Source organism: Microchirus variegatus (assembly GCF_963457635.1).
Source record: "Microchirus variegatus genome assembly, chromosome: 12".
NCBI classification, from domain to species: domain Eukaryota; kingdom Metazoa; phylum Chordata; class Actinopteri; order Pleuronectiformes; family Soleidae; genus Microchirus; species Microchirus variegatus.
This window is the reverse complement of record NC_139813.1, coordinates 17,314,897-17,339,694: the sequence shown is the minus strand read 5'-3', so window position 1 is coordinate 17,339,694 and position 24,798 is coordinate 17,314,897. Positions and strand designations below refer to the sequence as shown.

The window sequence follows — 24,798 nt, the reverse complement described above, 5'->3', positions numbered from 1 at the left end:
AATCAGCGGTAGGCGAGACAGCTGTCCGATGGAGTTTTTTTTCCTCTGAGGTCTGTGCGTTTGGTCAAGGGTCCAGTGTGCAGGGAGGGATGGCGACAGGGACAGGAAATGGAACAGGATACGGTTGACAACGCCATCTCCCACAGGATGCTGGGAAATGCATGTCTGAGATAGGAGTTGGTTCATGGTTAATGGGCTGAAGCGTGGACAAGGAGAAGAGGTGAACTGGACTACCAAGGCGAGGTAAACACAAAGTGCACAAAAACAGTTTGTAGCTAAAAATAACGCAACACTTTCTTTTGAACTGACCAGGCGAAATCTCACAGCTCAGTCACATGATTGGTCATGTGACTTTTTGCAGGTTTTCTTTTTGTCTGAAGAAGCAAAATTCGATTCGATTCGATTCCGATTTTTAGGGTCACGATTCGATTCAAAATCGATTCTCGATTCAAACGCTTCTCGATTCAAAAATGTATACAATGCATAGTGTGTTAAGGCCAATTATGGCATCAAAACAATACAGTTTGTATAAGATAATGTGATAATGTGATCAAACAAAGGCAAACAAAAGTTAACATTTATTCATTCAAAACACATAAAAACTTACTTACTGTACAAAAAAATAACTTTGATTATTTGTAAAATAATTGGTTGAACACTGGATTACAAAAATATTCGATAGCTGCAGCCCTAGACATAATGCCTTCTTAATTTTAACAGTTTTGCATCAACATGTCACTAAATGCAACCTCACTTTCATCATTTCAAACCCTGTTTATAGCTCCATTCACCTTTGAACGCATCTTTATCCTCCTTTTCCTCGACACATCATCATAACCTTTTCTGCCTGACTGAGTGTGCATGTCAACAAACTGAGAGAGCAGTTGCCACAACTGTGAATTGAGTTCTCAAAACGCACACACACACACACAGTATTCACAAACATATCTACAAAGTAAGAATGTCCTTCTTTCCTCTCTCTTTATTCCTCATCTCACTTTACTTTGACCTATTTTGTATAAAAAGAAAGCAGAGACTGAAGAGAGACATTAAGATGAGCCCGGAGGAGATATAGAGTCAAGATCTACTGTAAATTAAAGTCAGAGAATAAACAACATGAAAACCTCAAGAGCTCTGAAAATTGTGAACAGGCCAACTACTGTTATGTTTATGTTTTTTGGTTTTTTTTTTTTTTTTTTAAATATGACACACTTTGCTGAGAATCTTTGCTGCTGTGGTCGATTTGGGTTTGGTCTGAACTGACATGCTGGAGTGAAAACACTGCCACATGGGCTGCCCTGCATCTTAACACTGTGCCTTCGCGCCGAGGATGTGTGTGTTTATGTGTGTGACCAGACCTTTTCTCACACTACGCAGCATCTGATGCCAAATTCACACTCATTAGCAGCATGAGAAAAGTCGACAAGGCCTTCAATCAAACACACACACACACACACACACACACAAGGACAACTGGAAATACACACACACACACAGAGGACAGACTTTGCTGTCTGGCACCAGAGAGAGAGAGACCACATACTGAAACAATTAAGATGTTTAAGAAAATTTGATCATTTAAAAACACAGGAAAATTCAGACTCTGGGTAAAAAACAAGTAACCAATTTGTCTCATTTGTGACACTGACTGAGCTGCTATGTCGAGAGACAGCCCAGTGTGTGTGTGTGTGTGTGTGTGTGTGTCTGGAGAATATCAGTGGAGGGCAGCAGCACAGAAACGACAGTGACAGGCTACTATCGGTAAATGTCACCACCACACACACACACACACACAGTAGCAGGACACACTGACCACATTGTGCCCATGTCATCTCTCAGAGGTTCAACTCGTGACAAATAACATTAAAACACAAAAGTAAGGCACGGTGATGTACACTACCGTTCAAAAGTTTGGGCTCACTTAGAAATGTCCTTATTTTTGAGAGAAAATAACTTTTTTTCAAAGTAATATAACATTAAATGAATCAGAAATTCACTCTATACATTGTTAATGTGATAAATAGTATTACTATTCTGGCTGCAAACGTCTGGTTTTTAATGGAATATGTACATAGGTGTATAGAGGCCCATTTCCAGCAACCATCTCTCCAGTGTTCTAATGGTACATTGTGTTTGCTGATCGCGTTATAAGGCTATTGGATGATGAGAAAACCCTTGAAAACCCTTGTGCAATTATGTTAGCACAGCTGAAAACAGTTTTGCTGGTTCTTTGACGAAAGGGCAAAATCATTATTTCTCATCTTGTCAATGTCTTGACTATTATTTTCTATTCATTTTGCAACTCTTGATGAATAAAAGTGTGACTTTTAATGGAAAACACAAAAGAATTGTAGAGGTGACCCCAAAACTTTGAACAGTAGTGTGCACGCATACCATACTCATACACAAACACACACCCGAGGGGGAGGATATGATCCACGCACAGAAACCAGATGTGACGATATTCATATCAGGGGTGAGTGACCTTATATGGTAATCTATCTAACTGTGTTTGCTCCAACTATACTAATATCTTCATTAGTCTCCCTGCGTGGCCGTATATGAAAGTGTGACCTGATTTTCATTTCCAGTGTCCCAGTGACCCAGTGAGTGTGTGTTACTACTACTGTTCTTCTCAAGCTGCCTGAGAGGAAGAAAGAGAAAGAGAGGGAAAGGCTGGTAGAAAGAAGCTCACACAATGGGCTTCTGTGTGTGTGTGTGTGTGTGTGAGACCAGGTGATGAGGGGGAGAGAGATTAAAGGAGGAGAGAGGGAGGCTGAGCTTGGCAAGGCATCACTCAATGTAAAATTGGGACTTTCTACTTTCCAAGTGAAAGCACTGCGCTGTACATCAAATACAGAGGTTATTTATAACATGATTCATTACAGCTACAGCTTATCCAATCGCATTACATCACCATTTTTGCACGAGTTTTCAGAAAGAAATCGGGGGGTAAGAAGACCTTTAATTGCTTCACCGCACATGTGGCACAACTCAACTACACCCAAACACACTCCGCCCCCCAAAACGAAACGCTGCAGAGAACGGGAATCGGTAATTACTAAAGAAAGGAGGGGGGGGAGGGGGGGTCGAGTCCAGACCGCAACTAATATGAACCCCGACTTATGCAAGTTTGAATCAGAGACAACGGGGATGAGGCGAAGCAGGAGAACTGCTGTCACATCCCTGCTCCTCCTGAAAGTGCCTCCCCCTCCCTTCCCCAAACCACAACAACCACATGAAAGGACAAATGGGTTGGGTTCCCATATGGTGAGGAGACACTATGTGTGTGTGTGTGTGTGTGTGTGTGTGTGTGTGTGTGTGTGTGTGTGTGTGTGTGTGTGAGAGAGAGAGAGAGCGAGAGAGAGAGAGAGAGAGAGAGAGAGAGAGAGAGAGAGAGAGAGAGAGAGAGAGAGAGAGAGAGAGAGAGAGGGAGTCTCCATTATGTGTGTATAGATGTCTTAACTGGTTAAGGAGCTCCCTCCGACCCAGTGCCCTCAGCCTTAAGAAGCCACGGGGGCAGCTGTTTTACTGAAGAGCCTCTCACTTACTCTGCACACACACACACACACACACATCTACATGTCTTTAACACATTGTGGGGACTACGTTCAGGATGTCACCACAAGGAAAAATGTCCCCACAATAAAGGTGTTTTACCAGGGGGTGGTGCACACAAGGATAGAAAGACAAGAGCACACACACACGTACACACACTCCTCCAGGGCCAATTAGGACACCCAGTTATGTTGTTAGTGGCTGTTTAACATAAACTCTCCTTTTCTGCCCTCGCTTCCTTCATCCTGCCCCCTGCTCCTCCTGACCTATTCGCTTTTCTTTCTCCAGACTCCGTCTCTGGATTTCCAGAGTCCCACTAATTCTTTATCCATTGAGTCACTACCAATCCAATCCACTTTATTTGTCTAGCACACTTTTAAACAAACACAAGGTTTTCCAAAGGTTTCACTTCCCATGAATACATTTTTTTTTTTTTTTATTAAGTGTAATATGAAACAAAAAAGGGGGCTTGAGCGATGCTTGGTGGGAAACCTGTGTTATCTGGGGAATATCTTTTGAGTTACAACTAGAAAGTTGGTACAAATCTCAGTTAGAGTGATTACACATGCAGTGACGATGAAGCAGAAACATCATCACATCATCCAAGATTAAATTCTTAAATCTGAGCTTGTTAACAATAAAAAAAAAACTGTATGCAAAAATGAAGTTAAGTACTAGATTTTCCACATTTGATACAAATACAAATGATATCCTTGGATCCAAATGTGATGTGAAAGGTGGTCATTACTCAGTTACACCTGGCATTGAACCTCTCTCTCCTCTCCTTTATCCAGCTGGTGACACTTCTTTTCTTACCGTTTATCCTCTCACCTCCACCTTATCCCCCCCCCCCCCCCACCACCACCACCTCATTTCCACTCATTCCCTCCCACTCTTTAGCTCCATCTCCGTTTATCGAGTCACACAAATGTGACAGATGCAGAATGGTCGGCGTGCTGGGAGGGATCCAGTCTGGCCAAGAATCTGTGTGTGTGTGTGTGTGTGTGTGTGTGTGTGTGTGTGTGTGTGTGTGTGTGTGTGTGTGTGTGTGTGTGTGTGTGTGTGTGTGTGTGTGTGTGTGTGTGTGTGTGTGTGTGTGTGTGTGTGTGTGCGTGTAACTTTGCCAGATTGCCAGAGGGAATTAGCCTCACTTTTCCCCTCACTACGCTGTGCATAGGCCTGTCTGACTTCCCAGCCAAAAATACTTTCAAAAAAGACACAAAGAAAAGAGAGAGAGTGAGAGAGAGAGAAGGGGGGAGACGGATGAAAGAAAAAGTGGAGGATGAAGCGGGAAGAAGGAGGAGGAGGAGGAGGAGGAGAGTGAAGGGGTGGAGGAGATGGAGTGAGGCTAAATAAAACCACTGTTGAAGTGAAAGGAGGTTTGGATGAAGAGTCAAAAGAGAGAACTAAAGACCCAGAGGAAAGCATTTTACTTCTTACCCACCACTTCATCATCTACTGTATTTTAGGTCAGTTTAAGGGTTGAAAAGTATAAAATTGCTTATGAAATCAAATTCTCCATCTATTTGGGTTTAGCTTTCCAGTTATGAATAACTCAATCTGTAGGATTTGTGATTACTTCTGTTGGTTAAAAGAATCAGAATCAGGCTTTTGTATGGAGGGAAGCTCAGAATGTTCCAGTCAGGTTTTTACTGTTGCATCTGTTCTGTTATTACTGTACATACACCATATGAAAAGCAATCAAAGCAAATGGAGGGAAAAAAACAAAGAAGAGTGAGAGAGAGGAGATAACATTAAAGGGGAAAAAAAAGAAATGGCAAAATGGACGAGAAGAAAGCTGGATGAAGAACAAAGAGTAGACTCATTCATAAATGATTGATAAAAGAGAAAGATTGATGGATTTCTCTTTTACTCCCAGCCCTGGGGGATCTGACATTTCCATCCAGACCACTCATCAGTGCCTCTGTCTTCCCACAACAAAGACGTTCAGTCTTATCTCAGTCTACTGGGGTTCATGGGACTTCTGCTCCCACAAGGCCAGACAAGCTTCACGAACCAGGGACCTTTGGGCTTCTAAATAAAGTCTTTTCCAGCAGTCTTGGTAGGTTCTGTGCGAGGTGAGGTGAGGCCTCGACAGTTTTTAGAGACGCAGCTGATGGGCGGAGTTCATCTTGAAGCGAGCCGACAGTAGGGGCACATTGTTGGGAGTTGAGGGCTCTTAATTGAAAGGACAGGGGAGGGATTTTTCTTTTATGTGGTGTTTCCTTGTTAGTTGCCATGGGCCTCACTGAGGTAAACGGATCAAACAAATGAGGAGTGCATGTGCGTACTTGTATTTATATCTTTGAGAGGTCCAAAAAAATGTACAATCCTATCTTTGTGGGGACGTTTTGTCAGAGCCCTATGAACCTTAAAGTGCTATTTCAGGGTTTAAGGTTAGAATTGGGTTTAGGTGTAGTTGTGATGGTTAAGGTTAAGGTAAGGGGCTAGGGAATGCAGAATCTAATCTCTGAGGAACTGGTTAAAATGATGGCTAAGATTTGAATTGTCGGTTGAGATTAGGGTCAGTCTGTAATTTAGGGATAAGGCTGTCCAAATTAATCCGAGTCCAAAAAAAGGTGGTTGTAGACAAGGGTGTGTTTATGGTTAAGACCATCTCAAACACATCGACAAGTGCAGACTCGCCAACGTGTCTGAGAGTAGAGGAGCAACAATTCATTGATTGATCGAGTAATTATAAATGAATTACTAAATTAATCGGCAGCTATTCATCTTCTTATATTGTCATCATTTCAAGATTTAGGAAAAAAATTACTGATTATTTTCTTTAATAACTGTTTTGTCTGTTAAATGCAAGAGAACAGTCTCAAATGAAACGGTCCAAGCTAAACAAAAGTGGCAAATCAGACCCGAGAGGCTAAAATCGGACAATCTCTAGTATTTTTTTCTGATAAATTAATGAAATTATCAGTTACCTTTACATATAAAATTCAACACCTGAAGGCAAACAACAACAACAACTGCAACTTGCATTATTTGTTCAAGTAAAACAAACATGTTACTAAAATTACACCATTAAAAACTGCAACTCTACAACATTACGGAGAAAAACAGCGCAACCTGAAACACACACACACAAAAAAACCAGGACACAAATGTTTCCATGGCTCCGAGGGATGAACCGGATCCTCCACAAACAACCGTGAATCCAACTGTAGTGAAACTGCCCGAGGACAGTTAGCCAACGTGACGCCGCTGACGGACGGACAATAACAGTTACTCGATACGCGGGTATCAAAAGACTTCGTTTCCATCGACAGGGACCAGTGTTTTCACATTCCTTGATAAACATTTCCTCTACAGTCATTGTACGTATAATCTACAAGGATTATCAGGGTATTTAAAGGCACAATATGTAGTTTCTGCCGTTCTCAAACAAAACAATAAAAGCCAGACCTAGTTTGATGACACATGACAGTAGGGCTGGGTCAGAGGATATTGGCGATATAGTGTTGTCCTTTCTCAAGGAATAAAATAATCTACACGGTGGGGAAAATATTGATATTTAATTAACAAATTAAGGCGCTTTAAAGTCCTAATCTACTATTTTTGGGCAGATAGTGGTGGAGAAAGCTACGTTAAGAGATGCCCCATCCACGTTCAATATATAGACTTTATGCACTTTATCACAAAATTGTTGTATCATGATAGTATTGGTATCGTGGATCATGTATCGTATCGTATCGTGAGGTACCCTGTGACATGACAGCAGTGTGGGATCATGAGCTTTGCCTCATTTCCTGATGAAGTGACTGATCCTCTCTGAATTTAAGTCACTTTGAATATAAGCTTTTAAAAAAAAAAAAAAATGTGCCACAAAACAATCAACTTTTATTAAAAGTGCCACACCAAAGAAATCAATCTGACAAAAAATTATTATATATTATTGATGTAAATATGCTATTTATTATAACATCATAAAATAGTTAACAAAAATGTATTAAACCCTCATAAGCTTTGAAGAATCAAAATCACCAGATGGCTGAAAACCATTTTGTGATAAAACACCTGGAGGTAGGGAACATACTTAATCACACACACACACACACACACACACACACACACACATTACGCAAGTGTCTCCTTCCACAGGGAGGGAGAGAAGGTCAAAAACACAGCTGAGTCAATATGCCAGGACATGAGGGTGCAGTAGCCTGATGAGAAGATACACAGATTTGTGACCATTCGAATCCCAACTCGTTAAATCCATCAACAAAACGAGGCCGAAACAGACCCGAGGAGTCGTATTTGTCTTGTGATTGTCTAGGTTTATATTTACGACGCACTGACTGTACATCTGCAGACCTGCGCAAACCTCAGCTCCTGGGACGAGAGAAAAACTCAGGCCAACAACAACACCATCATCATCGTCTAAAAGCACTCACTGATTCAATGTGACTCGTCTTCTGCCGTACAAGCCTTCATGTGAATATTCAAGCAAAAGGTAAATAATAATAATAATAATAATCACTGGAATCCACGATCACAAGTCTCCACAGATGTCTTGTTTATGAAGCAACAGTTAAGAACACGAGCACAGACACAACACAGCTCCGTCTCTGCTCAGATTAATTCTCCTGCAGGCTCCATAATACAAACAGCAATGGCTCCAGCGGGGCTTAAGGAGATTAACCATTCTGTAGCCGTATGAAATTATATTCCTCATAATCCCACCCCACACACACACACACACACACACTTACACCGACTCTGAAAATCCCCTCTCACTGTGTGGCATGAGAGGGCTTCTGTTAAAAGTGCTCTTTTCTTCTTTTCAACACACACACACACACACACCTACAATAAACAGCTGGGCGTTAAGAATAACACTAATATGTTTGTCTATAATTGTGGAGACCATTTTTAGTTTGATGCCATGACTGTGAGGACATTTTGCCACGTCCCGACAAGTCAGTCGGTTTTAGCGTTGGGAGTGGAATTAGGTTTAAGTTCAGATTAATGTTGCACTTAAACTGGTTATAGTTAAAAGTTAGGGATTAAGCTTTGGTAAGGCCGACTAAATTAATGGACATACAATACAGTGTCCTAACAAGATTAGATGTGTGTTAACTCTTTCTGATCTTTTCTGGCATAAACACTGACCTTGTAAGGACCAGTAGTCCTCACGGAGATCAAAACCTGGTCCGAATAAGGCAGAGGAACTCGCGTTAAGTAGATTTAAATTGTTGTTAGGGTTAGGTTTTTATTGGTTATGGCTAAGGTTAGAGATAATGCTTTGTCCTCATGTGTTTACAACTTTCAGCGGTTGCCAAACACAAATACAGGTGTGGCAACTAAATAATAATGGTGTAAAAAATACTAAAAAATGTCATGTTCTGTTATGTTACTTGACATTTTGTTTAATCCACAGCTGTTGAGATGTTTCTGTCTGTCATTTGGACGACAGCGCAGGTGTATATGCTTCTCGGCGTGTGTTTAAACGTGTGCAGGAATGTATACATGTCTGCTGCACAGTGTACTTCAGCCCTACAGTATACAACTTAGGCCAGCTATTGCATTCCCCTTAACAAAAGTCAGTTTTTTTTGTTTTTTTGTTGTTGTTTTTTAAATTCAGCTCTTACTATTCCTTTATTGTTTTTATTTATTATTATATTGTGTGTGATTATATTGTATTTTAATAACTCTGCAGCACTTTGGTTCAACTGAGGTTGTTTTTAAATGTGCTTTATAAATTGACTTGACTTGACTTGAGACACTATAGCTCTAGTAACTAGTTTGACTAGTTCATACATAGTATTCTTCAAGTTAAACAGCATTGTATAGTGAGTTGGAATTCCCAAAGCATATGCACATAATATAAAGCGTTATATATAAGTTTTACAATGCAATAAGATATTATAAGCATTATACTAGTAAACTTTTTTCACTATGTCTAATACATAATACTGTCGAATCAAGTCCTGAACACACAACACAACACCACACAACACAGTCATTTTTCATCTAATCTCATATTCTCTATATTTTACGAACAGTGTAGACTAATTGCTGGTCATATAAAGCAATGTTTTGTGCATCTCTGTCCATGTGCTTGAACTCGTACTTGTTAGGGATCAAGCAACAGGTGGTTTGTATTTCCGTAACACCGTGTACTAGGAGAGCAGAGAGCATCAGAGGAGAATATTCAGAGGTCAAAGAGTTAATATCTCCAGACGTTTTTATCGTCATTCATGGGGTTGGAGTTGAAACACGGACGATGAGAGTGAGTGAGAAGGATGACATGAGATTAGATAGAAGACAAATTAAAAAGGGAGGAACGTTCAGATTTGTGAGAGAGAAATAAACCATGGGAAACAGGTTAATAAAGGAAGGAAGTAAGAAAGACAAAGGGTGTAAAGTCGTACTAATATCATACAAAGACACGCAAACCTGTTCTTCACACATGCAACACATGTAAGGAGACCGACTTGGCCGCAAACCTAACACAAGTCCACAACTGACACGGCAGACCGTGACAGCGGTGTCTGTGTAATAAATACTGAAGTACTCATCGTACACGTCGTACGATCGCGCGCACACAAAAACACACGCGCACAATGAGGTCTCTGTGGAGGAGGCTAAAAGCTGCTGCAGAGGGAGATTCAGTAGTCAGTTGGGATTCCTGCGTGCAGTACGTCATATTTCACAACAACTTTCTCCGACACATGCACATGCACTCAACTCACGCTCAATAAAACGTTCACGAGAAGATGGGACGTGACAAACGAGGAGGGCTTTGCTTTCAGGTAAAGAAAGGGACAGAGAGACAAAAGCATCACATTCTGGTCCAATTTTAGAATTAATCTCCATAAACTCTTGGCATTTAGCATATTTGTGTGTGTGTGTGTTAATGTGTAATGTACACACACACAAAGGGAGAGAGAGCAACATGTCCCCAGCTGCAGGCTAAATGATCAACATGCTGTTCAACATAAAGAGACTGAAGTCCAACTCTGGTCCAAGTGAAGGTAGACGAGCAGTAGTAACTCCACGATTACAGTAGCTAAATGGCACAAAACCACTTGTCCATGTCCGATACTGATACCAGTATCACAAACTTGAGTATCTACTGATACCATTATCAGTTCGATACAGTGATTTTAGACCTTTTTAACAATTTCAAGACATAATTCTCCAACTGTGAAACAAATATTCTTCTCCCATAAGAACCAGTATCAGGCCAATACCAAAAAAGTATTGTAATGGCTACGCTCTTAGAAATAAAAATGCTAAGTAGAACCATATAAGGTTCTTTGGCTTGTCCTCATAGGAGAACCCTTTTTGGTTCCAGGTAGAACCGTTTATAAAGGTTCCATCTGGAACCCTTAGTGTTACAAAGAACCCTTTTAAAACCCCTTTATTCAGGAAAGGGGTTTTAAAGGGTTCTCTGGATCAAAATGGTTCTTACTGGAACCACTAGTGTTACCAAGAACCCTTGAAAAACCCTTTCCCGAAGAAAGGGTTTTTCAGAAACAAATGGTTCCAGGTAGAACCTCAGCCCTTGTAGAAGAACACATTTGGAACCCTTATTTCTTAGAGTGTAGCTAAATGGCACGAAACCACTTGTCCATGTCCGATACTGATACCACTATCACAAACTCGGGTATCTACTGATACCATTATCAGTCCGATACAGTGATTTTAGACCTCTTAAACAATTTCAAGACATAATTCTCCAACTGCGTAACAAATATTCTTGTCCCATAATAAGAAATAAAACAGCCTACAACATGACTGACCCTCTGCACAATGAAGCATCCAGTAACTTTGACCAGTATCGGGCCAATACCAATAGAGTATCGTAACGGCTCATCCCTGAGTACAAGTTCAGTTGGTGATATTTTAAAAGTCAAAGAGACAAAGAGAGTTCAATCCACTTCAATAAAACAGCACAGCAGACAGAGACAGACAGAGATAGAGAGAGGACAATCAGTCTTTTATTTTTAGTCCGTTAAGTCTTAACTGACTCTACAGCAGAGAGACAAAGTGACAGCCAGGGTTTGATGAATGTGTGGGTTGGTGAAATTTTAGAAACCTGTCAAAAATAACCGGGATAAATTCAAGTTGCGGTTGAATCCGGACAGCCTCCGTGATTTATTCCAAAAAGTCCTTGTTTCACTGAAGGAAACTAGACATATTTGAAAAATGGAAATGGAAGCACTCCGTCAGACTCCAGTTCTCGTTACATTAGAGGCCAAAAAACTCCGTACTAACCGACAGATTCTCCAAGATTTGATAGAAGTCTACAAATCTGTGTGACATTTTTTTGTCAGCATGTCCAATCATTGCTTCAGTTAGCACCGCAATAATACAGAGAAGCACAATCAACCAAAATCACATACTGTAACCTGTATTTGTGAACAATGGGCCCTTTGACCGCTGGTAGATCAACAGGTTGTGTCGCCATTCTCTGACACACACACACACAGGGTGGTGACCAGGACAAGAAATAAAGCTTTTGTCTTATAGAGGTCAAAAACTTTTACTGTTATTGTTCATCAAGAGTCTAAACCACCTGACCATGCGACAAAGTGTAGAGCTGCTTGTTATTTTCCAACAGTTTTTACACCAATAATAATAATGAACACGACAGAAACCCTGCCTCACACCATACACAAACATTGCTTACAGTTGATACAAATGTCCTACTGACTGAAACTATTCCATAATTGAACTGGGGGAAACCAGGCTAAATCCCAACTAAATTAACCTACTTTTCATTTGCTGAACAGTTAAAAATAGATTAGTCTAAATTTGCCGTTTTCTGACAGACTGAACGGGAAAAGAAAGTCTACTGCTGGACGGGGGTGACGTCAGGTAGAAGAAACTCCACAATAATCCCTCAATATGTAAAACATGTCCACAAGCCTGAAGCTCAGTCGCCCTTTTGTTTATCCACCTGACGTTGGTGGCATTCAAAGTCGCCAATGTTTACAGGAGTTTAAAAAATATGCACGCTTCTAAGAAATGATCTGCCTAAACAAATATCGTCAAAACTCCGCCAAACCTTCTCTCAACTCAGCTGTTGTTCGTCTTGTTGACCTTGATAGTAAATTGAAACCAAAGTAGAGCTGCAACTAATGATTATTTTTGTAAAGATTATTTTCTCGATTAGTTTGGTCTGTAAAACGTCAGAAAATGTTAAAAAACATTGATCAGTGTTCTCGAATGTCTTGTTTTGTCCACAAGCCAAAATCATTCAGTTTTAATGATTTCTTTGTTATACGAAGCAAAGATTGAGAAAATATTCACATTTAAGAAGCTAAAACAATCAGAAATCTTGTTTTAATCATGAAAAAAGCTTCAAACTGGACGCTTCATTTAGAAATCGATTAATAATCCAGGTCTATGTTGATATTTTGCGATGACACATCCAGTACAACGGCGCGGCTTCTAATGGGAATGACGAGGAAGGCCACAGGACGGACCACTCGCTCAGTTCGTGTGCATGTGGTTTCCATGTGTGCCATGGTTAAGTGGCACAAGTGACAGATGTGACAGAAAATCCTTGTTTATTTTTCCTAAGGCGGTCGTGACGTTTGTGTACAGTGTGTTATCAGGACTCGGCTGCAGTAAAGTGCAGATAGAGGGGATAACAATAGACTTTATGTTCCTGTAAGATGAGCTCCCACCTGCCGCAGCATGTCATTGTGTGATGTATGGATGTGTTTGCCTTGTCGGGGCCCCCCTTTCCTACTCTACTGTATGATGTTCACACACATTTTGTCCTCAACGTGAGTGTGATTCTCCGTTTAGTCAGAGAGTTTGTCTCAACATACTGTAAATAAGAATTACTGCAAGTTTGTCACGATTTAAGCCACCCATGTTCGCTCTACTAACTAAACTAAGGCTGAGCGGTGATAAGTCCTCATCAAAAACAGAGTGAACAGAGCTAATAACTACAAAGTGCATGGGTTTTTCCCCCCACTCCCAAGATGTTGACAGTAGTGAAAGAGGGCATACTTATCACAAGCTCATGTAACACTGGCTGTTATTTAGTTCAAACGGTGTCAGAACCAAAATGATCCAAAATACAGATTTTTCCCATGATAGAGAAACAAACAAAAAATGAGCTTAAAAGTCGAGAAGAATTTACAGGGGAAAAGGTTTACAGAATTAAACGGAGATATAATTAAAAGTGCGATAATGCCACGATGGAGCTTTAGACGTCATGCTTTGTTTACACAGGAAAAAATATAGGTGTCCCTTATAATGCCAGCACAAGTGTGGGAAACAGCCATTATTCCAGGCCTGCCTGCAAATTTTCAACATCTTTCTGATAAACTTTTCCTTGTCCTACTCTGGCAGCCACTTAAGACACAATAAAGGCATGTAAAATAAACAAGATATTCACGCTAGTAGATGTTGAATTCTGTACCTGATACAAAGAGATCACCACACAAGTATAATTCATTACCTTGTGGGTTCCCATCGTTCTGACCTCTATACATCTAGTGTGTTTGGGGGAGAGTGACTCTAAGGATCTTTGGTGATGGGTAAAATGCTCTCCCGTTTGCTTGTCACCATCTTCACCTCTTCAAAAGTTACCTGGCATACTGCCTGGTATATACGGTGTGCTGCCTGGTATATGCATCTAAAATGAAGTTGTTTTGACTGTTGCATGATGGAACTAACGAGCTCTGTAGACGACAGAAAACGGCCTCACTTATAGACACTAAAGAGTCTTTAGTGTCTATAAGTGAGGCTTCTGTTTTCCTTTGTCTTTAGTGAAGACAGACACAAAGCTGCACACGAGACAGCTGGGAAATGCACAGCTGTGTATCTCTGTGATGGTGTGGCTTCACTGGCTTGATATAGAAAGCCATCTGAAGCAGATTATCAAGTAAAAATATACATCTAAACACAGTGAAATGCAACAAAGCTACAATAGTGCACACTGTATCACAGCCATGACTTCCAAAAAGAGTGAAAAAACAACATTCTTTGCTTACAATGTGGCAAAGTAGAACCATATAAGGTTCTTCGGCTTGTCCTCATAGGAGAACCCTTTTTGGCTCCAGGTAGAACCTTTTCATAAAGGTTCCACTTGGAACCCTTTTGGAGGGTTCCACCAAGAACCCTTTTAAAACCCTTTATTTTAGAAAGGGGTTTTAAAGGGTTCTCTGGATCAAAATGGCTCTAACTGGAACCATTAGTGTTACCAAGAACCCTTGAAAAACCCTTTCCTGATGAAAGGGTTTTTCAGAAGCAAATGGTTCCAGGTAGAACCTCAGCCCTTGTAGAAGGACCATTCTGGAACCCTTATTTCTAAGAGTGTAAGCAGATAATGTAGTACATTCATCAAAAGGCCACTGTATATTTGTGAATTACTGGTTACTCACACCCATCAGGTCGGGGATGAGGGGATAATTACAGTATACTGATTTGGTGCAAAGATGCAAACAGAGGGAAGGGCTTATTTACCCTGAGAACATTTCATTCTGCTTCTAAAACCATAATTAAATGGTCTGTGGGTGAAAAATGGAGAACATGATAAGAAGAGTAAAAATATATTCAAAAAAATGAGATGCACAGCAAAATAAAACATGTACTGAATAGAGCAAAAACAAAATGATTAGAAGGTGCGATGAGGGAAAAACGGAGAGTAAACAGGACCCTCGTCTCTGCTGTGGTCAGCGTGACAGTGTGTGGGTTGACATCAAAGTGCAGAGGGTGGACGAAGATGAGAGAGGAAAAGGTCTGGAAGCCATATGAAACAACAGGAAGGAGGGGAAATATAGGAATGGAAAAAAGAGAGGAAGAAGGAAAGCAGAGAGGGGGAAAGAGAGAGTGACTGATAATGGAATCTGCCGAAACAAAAGGACACATCTCCGAGCAGAGTCACTCACACTCACTCGTACAGGGAAAATGGTTTGTCACACTTTTGGATGGGAGCAGACGCTGCGATTGATTTTCTCTTGAGACAGAGATCTATCATATTTAAGAGACTCAATTTTGCGCATTCTCGTGTAGGGGGGAGCAAGGGGGGAGTGCGATTTTCCCCTTATAATCGACCCTCAAAAAGTAGTGAGCTCTGATGTGGGCTTAAAACCAAGTGGAAGACGAAATTACCCATGTACTTTGCGAATTAAGCTAGCCAGCTTATTTTTTAAACAAAGATGGCGGCCACATCTGCAGAGGAAGTAAGTATATTTTCGCAAATTAGCATGTTACAATGTCAAAATGTGTTGGAAAATGTTGGTTTGATATACATCCAGAGGACCGTTGAGCTTTCAACACTAATGTCAGAAAATAACTGACGATATAACTAACGCATGTAGAGCTACATGACGGGCAAACTCTCTTGAATCACTATAGCCGCTAGCTAGCTAGCTCTGCTACATCTGGGTAGTTTTATCAGTGTTTTGGATGTGTGTAGCGGCGTTCACTTGAACACAAATACCCTGGAGTTTTCAATCACATTTGTGATATAGCGGCATTCTTCCTGAAAGAAAATAGTAGCACGCACCAACGGTAAAGGTTAGCACGTTCGTTAATACGCTAATTTGCATACAGTGGTGTCCCAATTCCATAGGGAAGCAACTTCCCTCAACGAGGTGAATTTACAGTTGAGGGCAGTCCAAACCAAGTGGAAATTTTAAGAGGGAGAAATGGGACGGGGCCTATATAGTCTGTTTAACATTTTGTGAACACAATAAAGTCACAAATTAAACATTTGAAGGGACGTAAATGGACAGAAGTGATGAAAATTGAATCGAGGGTCAACTTTCATGCCACGCTGTGACCAAACAATTAAATATGGAAGAAAAATAATGACAAAATTAGAGTTATAACATGAACAAATCCATTTAAAAGAAGTTAAAGTGAACTCATCTGAACTGGGTGTTTCCTTGAATACAATCAAGCACACAGGCTTTTGTCTTTTCGTTTAGTGTCTTTGGCTCTGACAGATGAATTCTTATGGCTGCTTCAATTATCTTCTGAGGGCTTCAACCTCAGTCTGCTGCCACACTGAAGACTAAAAATGACCAACGCCACTTCTACATGTGCCCTTTTCTGTAAGAACACAATCTTTCCAAATGTATATTTGTTCATGTTTAATTTAGGGGCAGCAACAAAAAAAAAGCCTTGACGAACTTTTATCGCGGGCTCATCTCGAGCTCTGCTGCCAATTCAGCTCAAGTGTTTGGTTTTTCAGAGGAAATACAATCGTAGCAAACAACATCTGCTCTTTGTGATACTTTACTCCAAAATAGTTAAGAGGTTGAATTCCTAAAGTCAGATCCGCTGTTGATGTGATGTAATAAAGACTTCCTATCTTTTCAGTTCTAACAACAAATGCAAACACAAGAACAGCAGTGTGTTGCATTCAAGAACAGCATGACCCGAGACTTGTGGTAAATGGTGACCCACTCCCATCACTGCATCCACTGCATCTCCGCGCTCGCTGAGTAAACCCTGAATTACACACACACACAACCTGCCAACCTGCATCTGGTTTCTCTAAGTGTGTGAACACAGGCACACGTGTTTGTGGAGCGCACTAATCATACCCACATGTTTTTTTTCCCTTGTCCATAATTAGCTCAATTCTGTTTATTTGACACATAAAGCCTTCAGAGTTACACTGAAGCCCGTCCATGTGTAGCTCACATCCAATACCAGCCAGTTTCTTAAAAACAAAAGTTTGTGATGTTGCTTTTGCATCACGTAAAGCCTGTAGATGACTTTTATTAAATGTTGAAAAGGCAGAATTCACCTTCTACTACATCCTGGCTTACTGATTACCTGACTTTCCTGTCATTTGAACAGGTGAAATATTATTCTTTGAGATTCTTCTCATCATATCCCCCTCCCTGTTTTGTTTCATTATATTCTTCTAATATTTATATTTGTTTGGGTTGTTGGAGCTGTGGGTGAAGAGTTAGTTAAGAGGAGTTGCAGATCAAACAAGGATAAACAAAGTGATAATTATATTAATTTGCTCACTTTCTATAAGAACATCACAGGCCTTTTACTCAACTATCAGCAACAGTTTGACAACAGTAAATAAATCAATGAAATAACCGCAAAATCATCATCTAATTTACGCAGGAAGTGATTGCTGGTAATTGGCGACTGATATGAGGTGGCTTTGGTTCGGTAGTACACTCTTATAAATAAAAGTGCTAAGTAGAACCATATAAGGTTTTTCGGCTTGTCGTCATAGGAGAACCCTTTTGGAGGGTTCCACCAAGAACCCATTTAAAACCCTTTATTCAGGAAAGGGTTTTTCAGAAGCAAATGGTTCCAGGTAGAACCTCCCTTGTAGAAGAACCCTTTTTGAACCCTTATTTTCAAGAGTATAGAGTGGGTCGTCTTCCAATTGGAAGGTCAGAGGTTCGCTGTACTGTATTAAAGGGTGTGAACAGGTGAATGGCCAAACTCTAATATAAAGTACTGTGAGTGGTCATCAAGACCAGGTAAGAGATGTGTAAATATAGGACATTAACACTTAATTATATAACCACAACTCAACCATAGTTTGCACAGGTTTATCAGTTCTGCTCAAACCAGAGCTTACACACAGTCAGGCCTGCACACATCTACATTATTAACTTTACTATCTAATATCAACACAAATCTGTCTCTTCTCAGACAGTGCAGAGAAGAAGCAGCTGTTAATGTGATCGACTATCTACTGTAACACTGACAGGCCGCTGAAGGAAACGCATGCGAGTTCAAAAACACACAAAAGTATAAAACACCCGAGAGAGCATTAAAAACAACACGCGCTTTCATCAGTAACGTCTCCATTCAACGCCCTAATACTCCTCTGTGACTTTGCCTGGGCTGCGGCGTCTACATCCTGGGCGTAAGAGAGGGCTGCTGCATGTACAGTACACACACACACACACACACATGCACCAAGTCAGTTACAGTTCAATGGCAATAATATCCTTTCACTTCTTGGAAAGCAACAGCTTTTTCCCCCCCTGTTTTCGCCCACTCGTCTCCGTGTCTCTCTGTGTCCTAACCCTCGTCTTTTGTGTCTCGTGAGACCAGGCCGACCTCTAGAACCAGGCCAGAGAACGAGCCCTGTGGGAACTGACTTGTGGATTCTGGCTGCGTGATGACTGCTCTACATTGATGAATGACGGGGGGGGGAGCTCGGCCAGCCTGAGTGAATAGCATCTTGGGGGATCTGAGGTGAGGCTCACAGGGGTGTTTAGTGTGTGAGGTGGTGTTTGAAATCACAAAATCTAGCCTATCCCGGGCATGAATACACATTGTTATTTTTGTGTCACGCGATAAGGGACACACCTTGGATCTCTCAATTCAGGAAAACACAGTTCAAGTGTTATCATTACTGAGTGGAACTGATACCTACACACCAGTGTACAGTTGTGCCAGCTTGGGTCAAAATGACCATCAACAGACACCCACAGCTCCTTGAGAAGCACTTACCATCACACACTTAGCAATGATGACATGCTGCAGATGAAAGATAAGTCAGGCAAAGATATACATCTATAAATATCACAAGGATAGTGGAAGGAATGCACGGCTTATCCTGTGAGTCTACGAGAGAAGGATGGTCTGCAGAAGTCAACGGGTCAGATGTATACGGAAGAGAATTATGGACACAAAATATTTGAGTTCTTACTTTAAATACAGAATTCTGAATTCTGTGAATAAAGTCAGAATTCTGAGTTTACAGTCAGAATTCTGACTTTATTCACATAATTCTCACTTAAAACTCAGAATTCTCACTTTAAACTCAGAATTCTGTGAATAAAGTCAGAAATCTGAGTTTAAAGTGAGAATTCTGACTTTAAACTCATAATTCTCACTTTAAACTCAGAATTCTCACTTTAAACTTACAACTTTATTCACAAAATTCTGTGTTTAAAGTGAGAATTCTGTGAATAAAGTCAGAATTCTAAGAATAAAGTTGTAATTCTGAGTTTAAAGTGAGAATTCTGTGAATAAAGTTAGATTTCTGTGAATAAAGTCAGAATTCTAAGTTTAAAGTCAGAATTCTCACTTTAAACTCACTTTAAAGTCAGAATTACATGAATGACTTTGAAAGTCAGAATTCTGAGAATAAAGTCAGAATTCAGAGTTTTAGTCAGAACTCAAATATCTTTTTCCTGTGTGGCCCTAATCCTCTTCCGTAGATGTAAACTTTTGAGTGAATGTTTTTTTCATGCTCTGTAGCTAAGCACCATCGAGATATCTGAAGGGGGAGGCCCGAAGATTCTTTTGACTCCAATTAACCTTGACTTGTTTGACCTACTTTCAACATAAAAATAGAATACTCCTTACTCAAACCAGAGTTATATTTAGCAAATAAGGCTCAGAAATTACCATAAAGTTAAAAGCAAAGTTCACTTAAAGCTTAAGATTTATTTAGTTTATCTTCTTATTGAAATGCAGCTGAACTCTTGTCTCTGACATCTGACAAACCAAACAGCCAACGAAACTGCTGATTGAACAATAAAGATAATCATGATTCATTAGCAGCTCGAAACAAGTCTTTAATTAAGGACTTGTTTCAGGATAAGAACGTCATGTGAACGCTGTACCATGTACACAACACCAGGGTCATGTGAAAACTATTCATTTTGTAAGGAAAATGTCACTGTTTGATCTCATTTTAGCTGTAAAACTTCCACAACCATCTTTTCAAAAAGCCGTTGCCATGGCTCCACCTGGGGACTGTACACACTGTATCTTCTTGTTATTGCTCCCAGTGTTTGCGTCTGAACAAAATTGTTCTTTCAGAGACCCATTGTGCTCCATGTCATTATTGCATCAGGGTGCGGCGGCAGCAGCAATATAGTCCTATTAAGTTTGCCACAGCCCAGTGACCTACGCTGGCCCTGCAGCACAAACCAATGCTCGGCAAACGTGACTAGACTTTGTTTAAACTATTGACTCGGGAGTGTCAGGTGTTCCTACTCAGGAGTAAGAAAAAAATAATAAAGCCTCTGACCTTTGCTCTTGTGACCTGTGCTGCTGCACAAATAGATGATCAGTGGCACGAGATAACCCAAATATGCATGGACAAGGAAATCCCATTTGCCTATCACTGTTCAAACTGCCACTGGTGATTACTTTTGGGAGTTTAGGTGGACAATCACACACACACACACATACTTTGTCCTTCCCTCAATGTCAGTCCCCCAGCATATAGAGGCCCCTCTTCTTGTTGCCCCTCACCAGTAATATGATCCATCTTCAAGCTGCAGTTAGAGAAGGAATCTTGACCAACACAGTAGTTGAAGTCACAGTTTAATGATTTAAAGGCCAACATTCAAAAGTTTGGGGTCACTTAGAAATGTCCTTATTTTTGAAGGAAAGGCACTTTTTTCAATGAATCTAACATTAAATGAATCAGAAATACACTCTATACATTGTTAATGTGGTAAATGACTATTCTAGCTGCAAACGTCTGGTTTTTAATGGAATATGTACATAGGTGTATAGAGGCCCATTTCCAGCAACCATCTCTCCAGTGTTCTAATGGTACATTGTGTTTGCTAGTCGCGCTAGAAGGCTATTGGATGATTAGAAAACCCTTGAAAACCCTTGTGCAATGATGTTAGCACAGCTGAAAACAGTTTTACTGGTTCTTTGACGAAAGGGCAAAATTATTATTTTGAATAAAAATAAGTGCTTGGCACTAGGTTAACGCACGTTAACATATGATGCATTTACATGACGACTGACTGGAAAAAGACACATGCGACATCATGTTTACGTGCCGCAACACCAGAGTCCAGGCACCGTTTACCAGATAGCTCCGTTAGCTGCATTAGCTCCTTTAGCGCCGTTAGCGCAACTACAGTCGAGCTGGAGCGGTCTGTTTTTTAAAAGGAAAGAGCAGTGGTACAAATAACCAGCGTACCCGTGTACTGCCTATGTGTGCCTCTGTTTTTAAACTTTAGCGTTACTTATGAGACTCATTTTAACAATCCGGAGTGGCTTTAACATGACGTCACGCGCGTCTTTTTCCAGTCAGTCGTCATGGAAACGTGTCATGCGTTAACGTGCGGCAACGTCTATTCATTTTGCAACTCTTTTGATGAATAAAGGTGTGAGTTGTAATGGAAAAAAAACACAAATAAATTGTATAGGTGACACCAAACTTTTGAACGGTAGTGTATACTTGTAATCCATTTACTGCTATCCCAAAGCAATTATGTCAAGTTTACCTGTTATTTTCCTCTCACTGGACTTGATGATTCAAATGTGCATTCAAAAACAACTCCACCCACTCTTCTATATCCTGACATATTCAAATCCATCACTCTCTTCCTTCAACGTGGCATTTCATCTTTTTTCAAGGGAACAGGTGTTTGATTGTGAGTCATGTGAACATATGTCGCAACCACTCTTAAGTCATTGGTTCAGCGTTGGCCTCGGGGCTGCGAGGAAGCTGGCAACTTCACGACGCGGCTCGAGACGCAAACACACCGCATTCCTGCCTAATCTCTCACACCTTGTCTTTCGCTGCTGCTGGTTTCCAGCGAGTGACTGTATCGAAACATAAGTGCACAGCGAGAGTCACCGCGCACAATAACACAGATTAGCTAAAACGTCTGGGAGCCGTCAGGTAGGGTGGTACCCCGCTAATCGCCGTGTGTATCTGCAGTCCATTGCTCATCGTACATCATCGTTTGCTTAGGTCTGGGAACTGTCTGCTCAGCTTATCACATCCCTGCAAACTGTTTCGAATCTGCGCGTGTGTGTGTGTGTGTGTGTGTGTGTGTGTGAGTCACAGTCAGACCAGCCAGGGTGAATAGATGGGAAGGACAGTTTTTTAAAAAAGGAAACAAAAGGCACATTAGTCAGAGTTTAAATCGCCCTCTTTCAACAGTGTTCGGTGGAATTTGGCCTCATACTGAAACCTACTTTGCAACATATTTCACAGGCAAATGAGATTTTTTCTTTCTTTTTTTTTTTTCTTTTAAAGAGGCCATGCAGGGAATCAATGGGAAACATGATCCCTTAACTGCATACCATACAACAAACCCATTAAAGAAGAAGAAGAAGTACATAATGACAGACTTGACCCTCCACATTGTCTACGAAACAAACTATATCTGAGCAAATATCTTTCAATCTTTATGAAGCTGGCGGAGTCTCTATAGCGTGAGTCAAAGTTAATATATAACCTCTGATTGTGAGACCTAAGGAGATCGCTTTACAGTGCTGGTCAACGGCAAAAGAAAATTGATTTTCCATTTTCCACCCCGTGCGCATGTAAACTTTGTTTACATGCATAAAAACAGCATGAAAAAGTGGCTTCCCTGTGATCTCCCTGGGATGTCCTTCGACGACTTTCAGAAACACAGCTGGTCAGTGCTTTGAGTGGACATCAATCACTTGTGACAGGACACAACACCCCGATTACCATAAACAAAGCCATGTGTTCAGGAGACACCGGGGTAACACTGCTGCCTGCTTCTGTTCTTTCATTGTGCAAACTGACCATTGACATGAACTTATTCAGCAGTTACACTGATAACTACATCATTATTAAAACAGCAGGTTAAAACAAATAGAAACACACCTGCCTTACACTGCATGTTTGATTTATCAGGAATGGGTTCTTATCAGTCCATTAAGGCCTTTTATTTGATTCATTTTCTTTGTATAGCTTTGGAGCATGTTCTTATGTTTTGTTATTATATTGATATAATAACAAAACCTTATTATATACAGGATGTTTTCGCCGGAGTTTGTTTGTTAGTTGGTCTGTCTGTCTGTTAGCAACATAACTCGAAAAGTCCTCGGATTTGGGTGAAATTTTCAGGAAATGTCCACAATGGGACCAGGAACAAGTGATTAAAATTTGGGCATTATCCGTATACGATATCACTATTTTTATAGCTATTTTGTGGGGGGGGGGCTGAGCTGCCTTGGCGGAGGTCTGCGCTCTCCGAGTGCTTTTCCAGTTTATATATTTAATAGACTTTCTGGACTTCTGTACTACTTTTTGCTGTCAAATATGTTCTTATGTGTATATGTTTCTTTTAATTCATGTACATTTTGTATTCCACATCTAATGTTGTCCTATATTGTTAATTTTTTAACACTTACAATTATTGCAGAGCTATAGAGTAACTTTTTTGAGGTTTATAGACATATTTTCTGTATTTTCTTACAGTTTGTGTATGAACTATGCTGCTTTAACACAAATAAATCACAGTTTATGGATGAATCATCTACATATCCTAACTTTGTGGGTCTCTATAAAGGTGCGTAAAGTGATGTATGCAATCTCTCTGTATTGTCCAAGCATGCACACTTACGTATTTTGACTTTCTTGGGATCAAGGTTGCAGACTTGGTCTTGCAGAAACTGCAGGCGTCCCTGGATCCTGCAGGACCTCCTGAACACCATCCCCGCCTCCATCTCGATGCCCAGGAAGATCTCGCTGGCATGTCGCGAAAGGTCGGACAGTTGGTAGATGATGCTGGTCAGTGTTTGACAGCTGACCTCGTCCAGAGACGAGAACAGAACGGGCTTTCGCAGCTTGCGTCTGCCCGGTTCTTCCCCGTGTATCCAGCAGCCATCCCTCGCCGACAAACGACTCACGCGCCGCGGCTCGACGCTCCTCTGAGGAAAGGGCATTTTTTTTCAAAAATGCATAGCAACAACTCCAGTGGGTCCCCGAAAAGTGTTCGCGCAGGAAGAACTCACAGGTTTAAACCCGACGTAAGAGACGAAGCTGTCGCCCGTTGTGAAGCGAGTATAATCCTCTCCAATCCCGCCATATTTTTGTCTTTCAAAGCGTGCAGCTGCTGCCGTACACGGGAGACGTTGCTGCCTCCTCAAGTCTATTCAAATTCAAGCAGACACAGGAGTGAAGGAAGGCTGTGGAGAGAGAGAGAGAGAGAAAAAAAAACAAGGAAAAGTAGAGGAAAAGTATGATTCAAAACCCGGGGAAATACTACAACCACCTGTAACTGCTGGAACAGGAGCCAGAGCTACAGAGGAGAAGTTACCTGCCTCCCCTCAGAGTCAGTGGGCGGAGCGGGTTGATGGAAAACCTGGACTGGAGTTTTCAGAAACTTCACCGGGAGTTGTTCGCCCCGCCTGTAAACAGAGGTTTTAGACGTTAACAGAAGAAAACAGCGTGAGATTTAAACTAAATCAATAGATACGTCTATTTTTACACCTTAAAGATGAAGTATGTAACATTTAGGAGGGTTATTTATTTAGTATTCTCCTACCCATTAGTGTGTTTATATAAAAGTATAACCC

General features: G+C 40.8%; 1 protein-coding gene across 1 annotated transcript in view; it reads right to left on the bottom strand.

Moving 5' to 3' along the window:
• nhsl1b (NHS-like 1b) overlaps window positions 1-24,165 on the bottom strand; it is a gene marked incomplete at both ends in the record, with an annotated part of 104,529 nt that extends 80,364 nt beyond the window's left edge. The window contains one exon of the mRNA XM_083899109.1: window positions 23,844-24,165. Coding sequence (XP_083755235.1) covers window positions 23,844-24,165 — 322 coding nt within the window. The remainder of the gene's footprint in view (window positions 1-23,843) is intronic.
• Window positions 24,166-24,798: the final 633 nt, after the last annotated feature.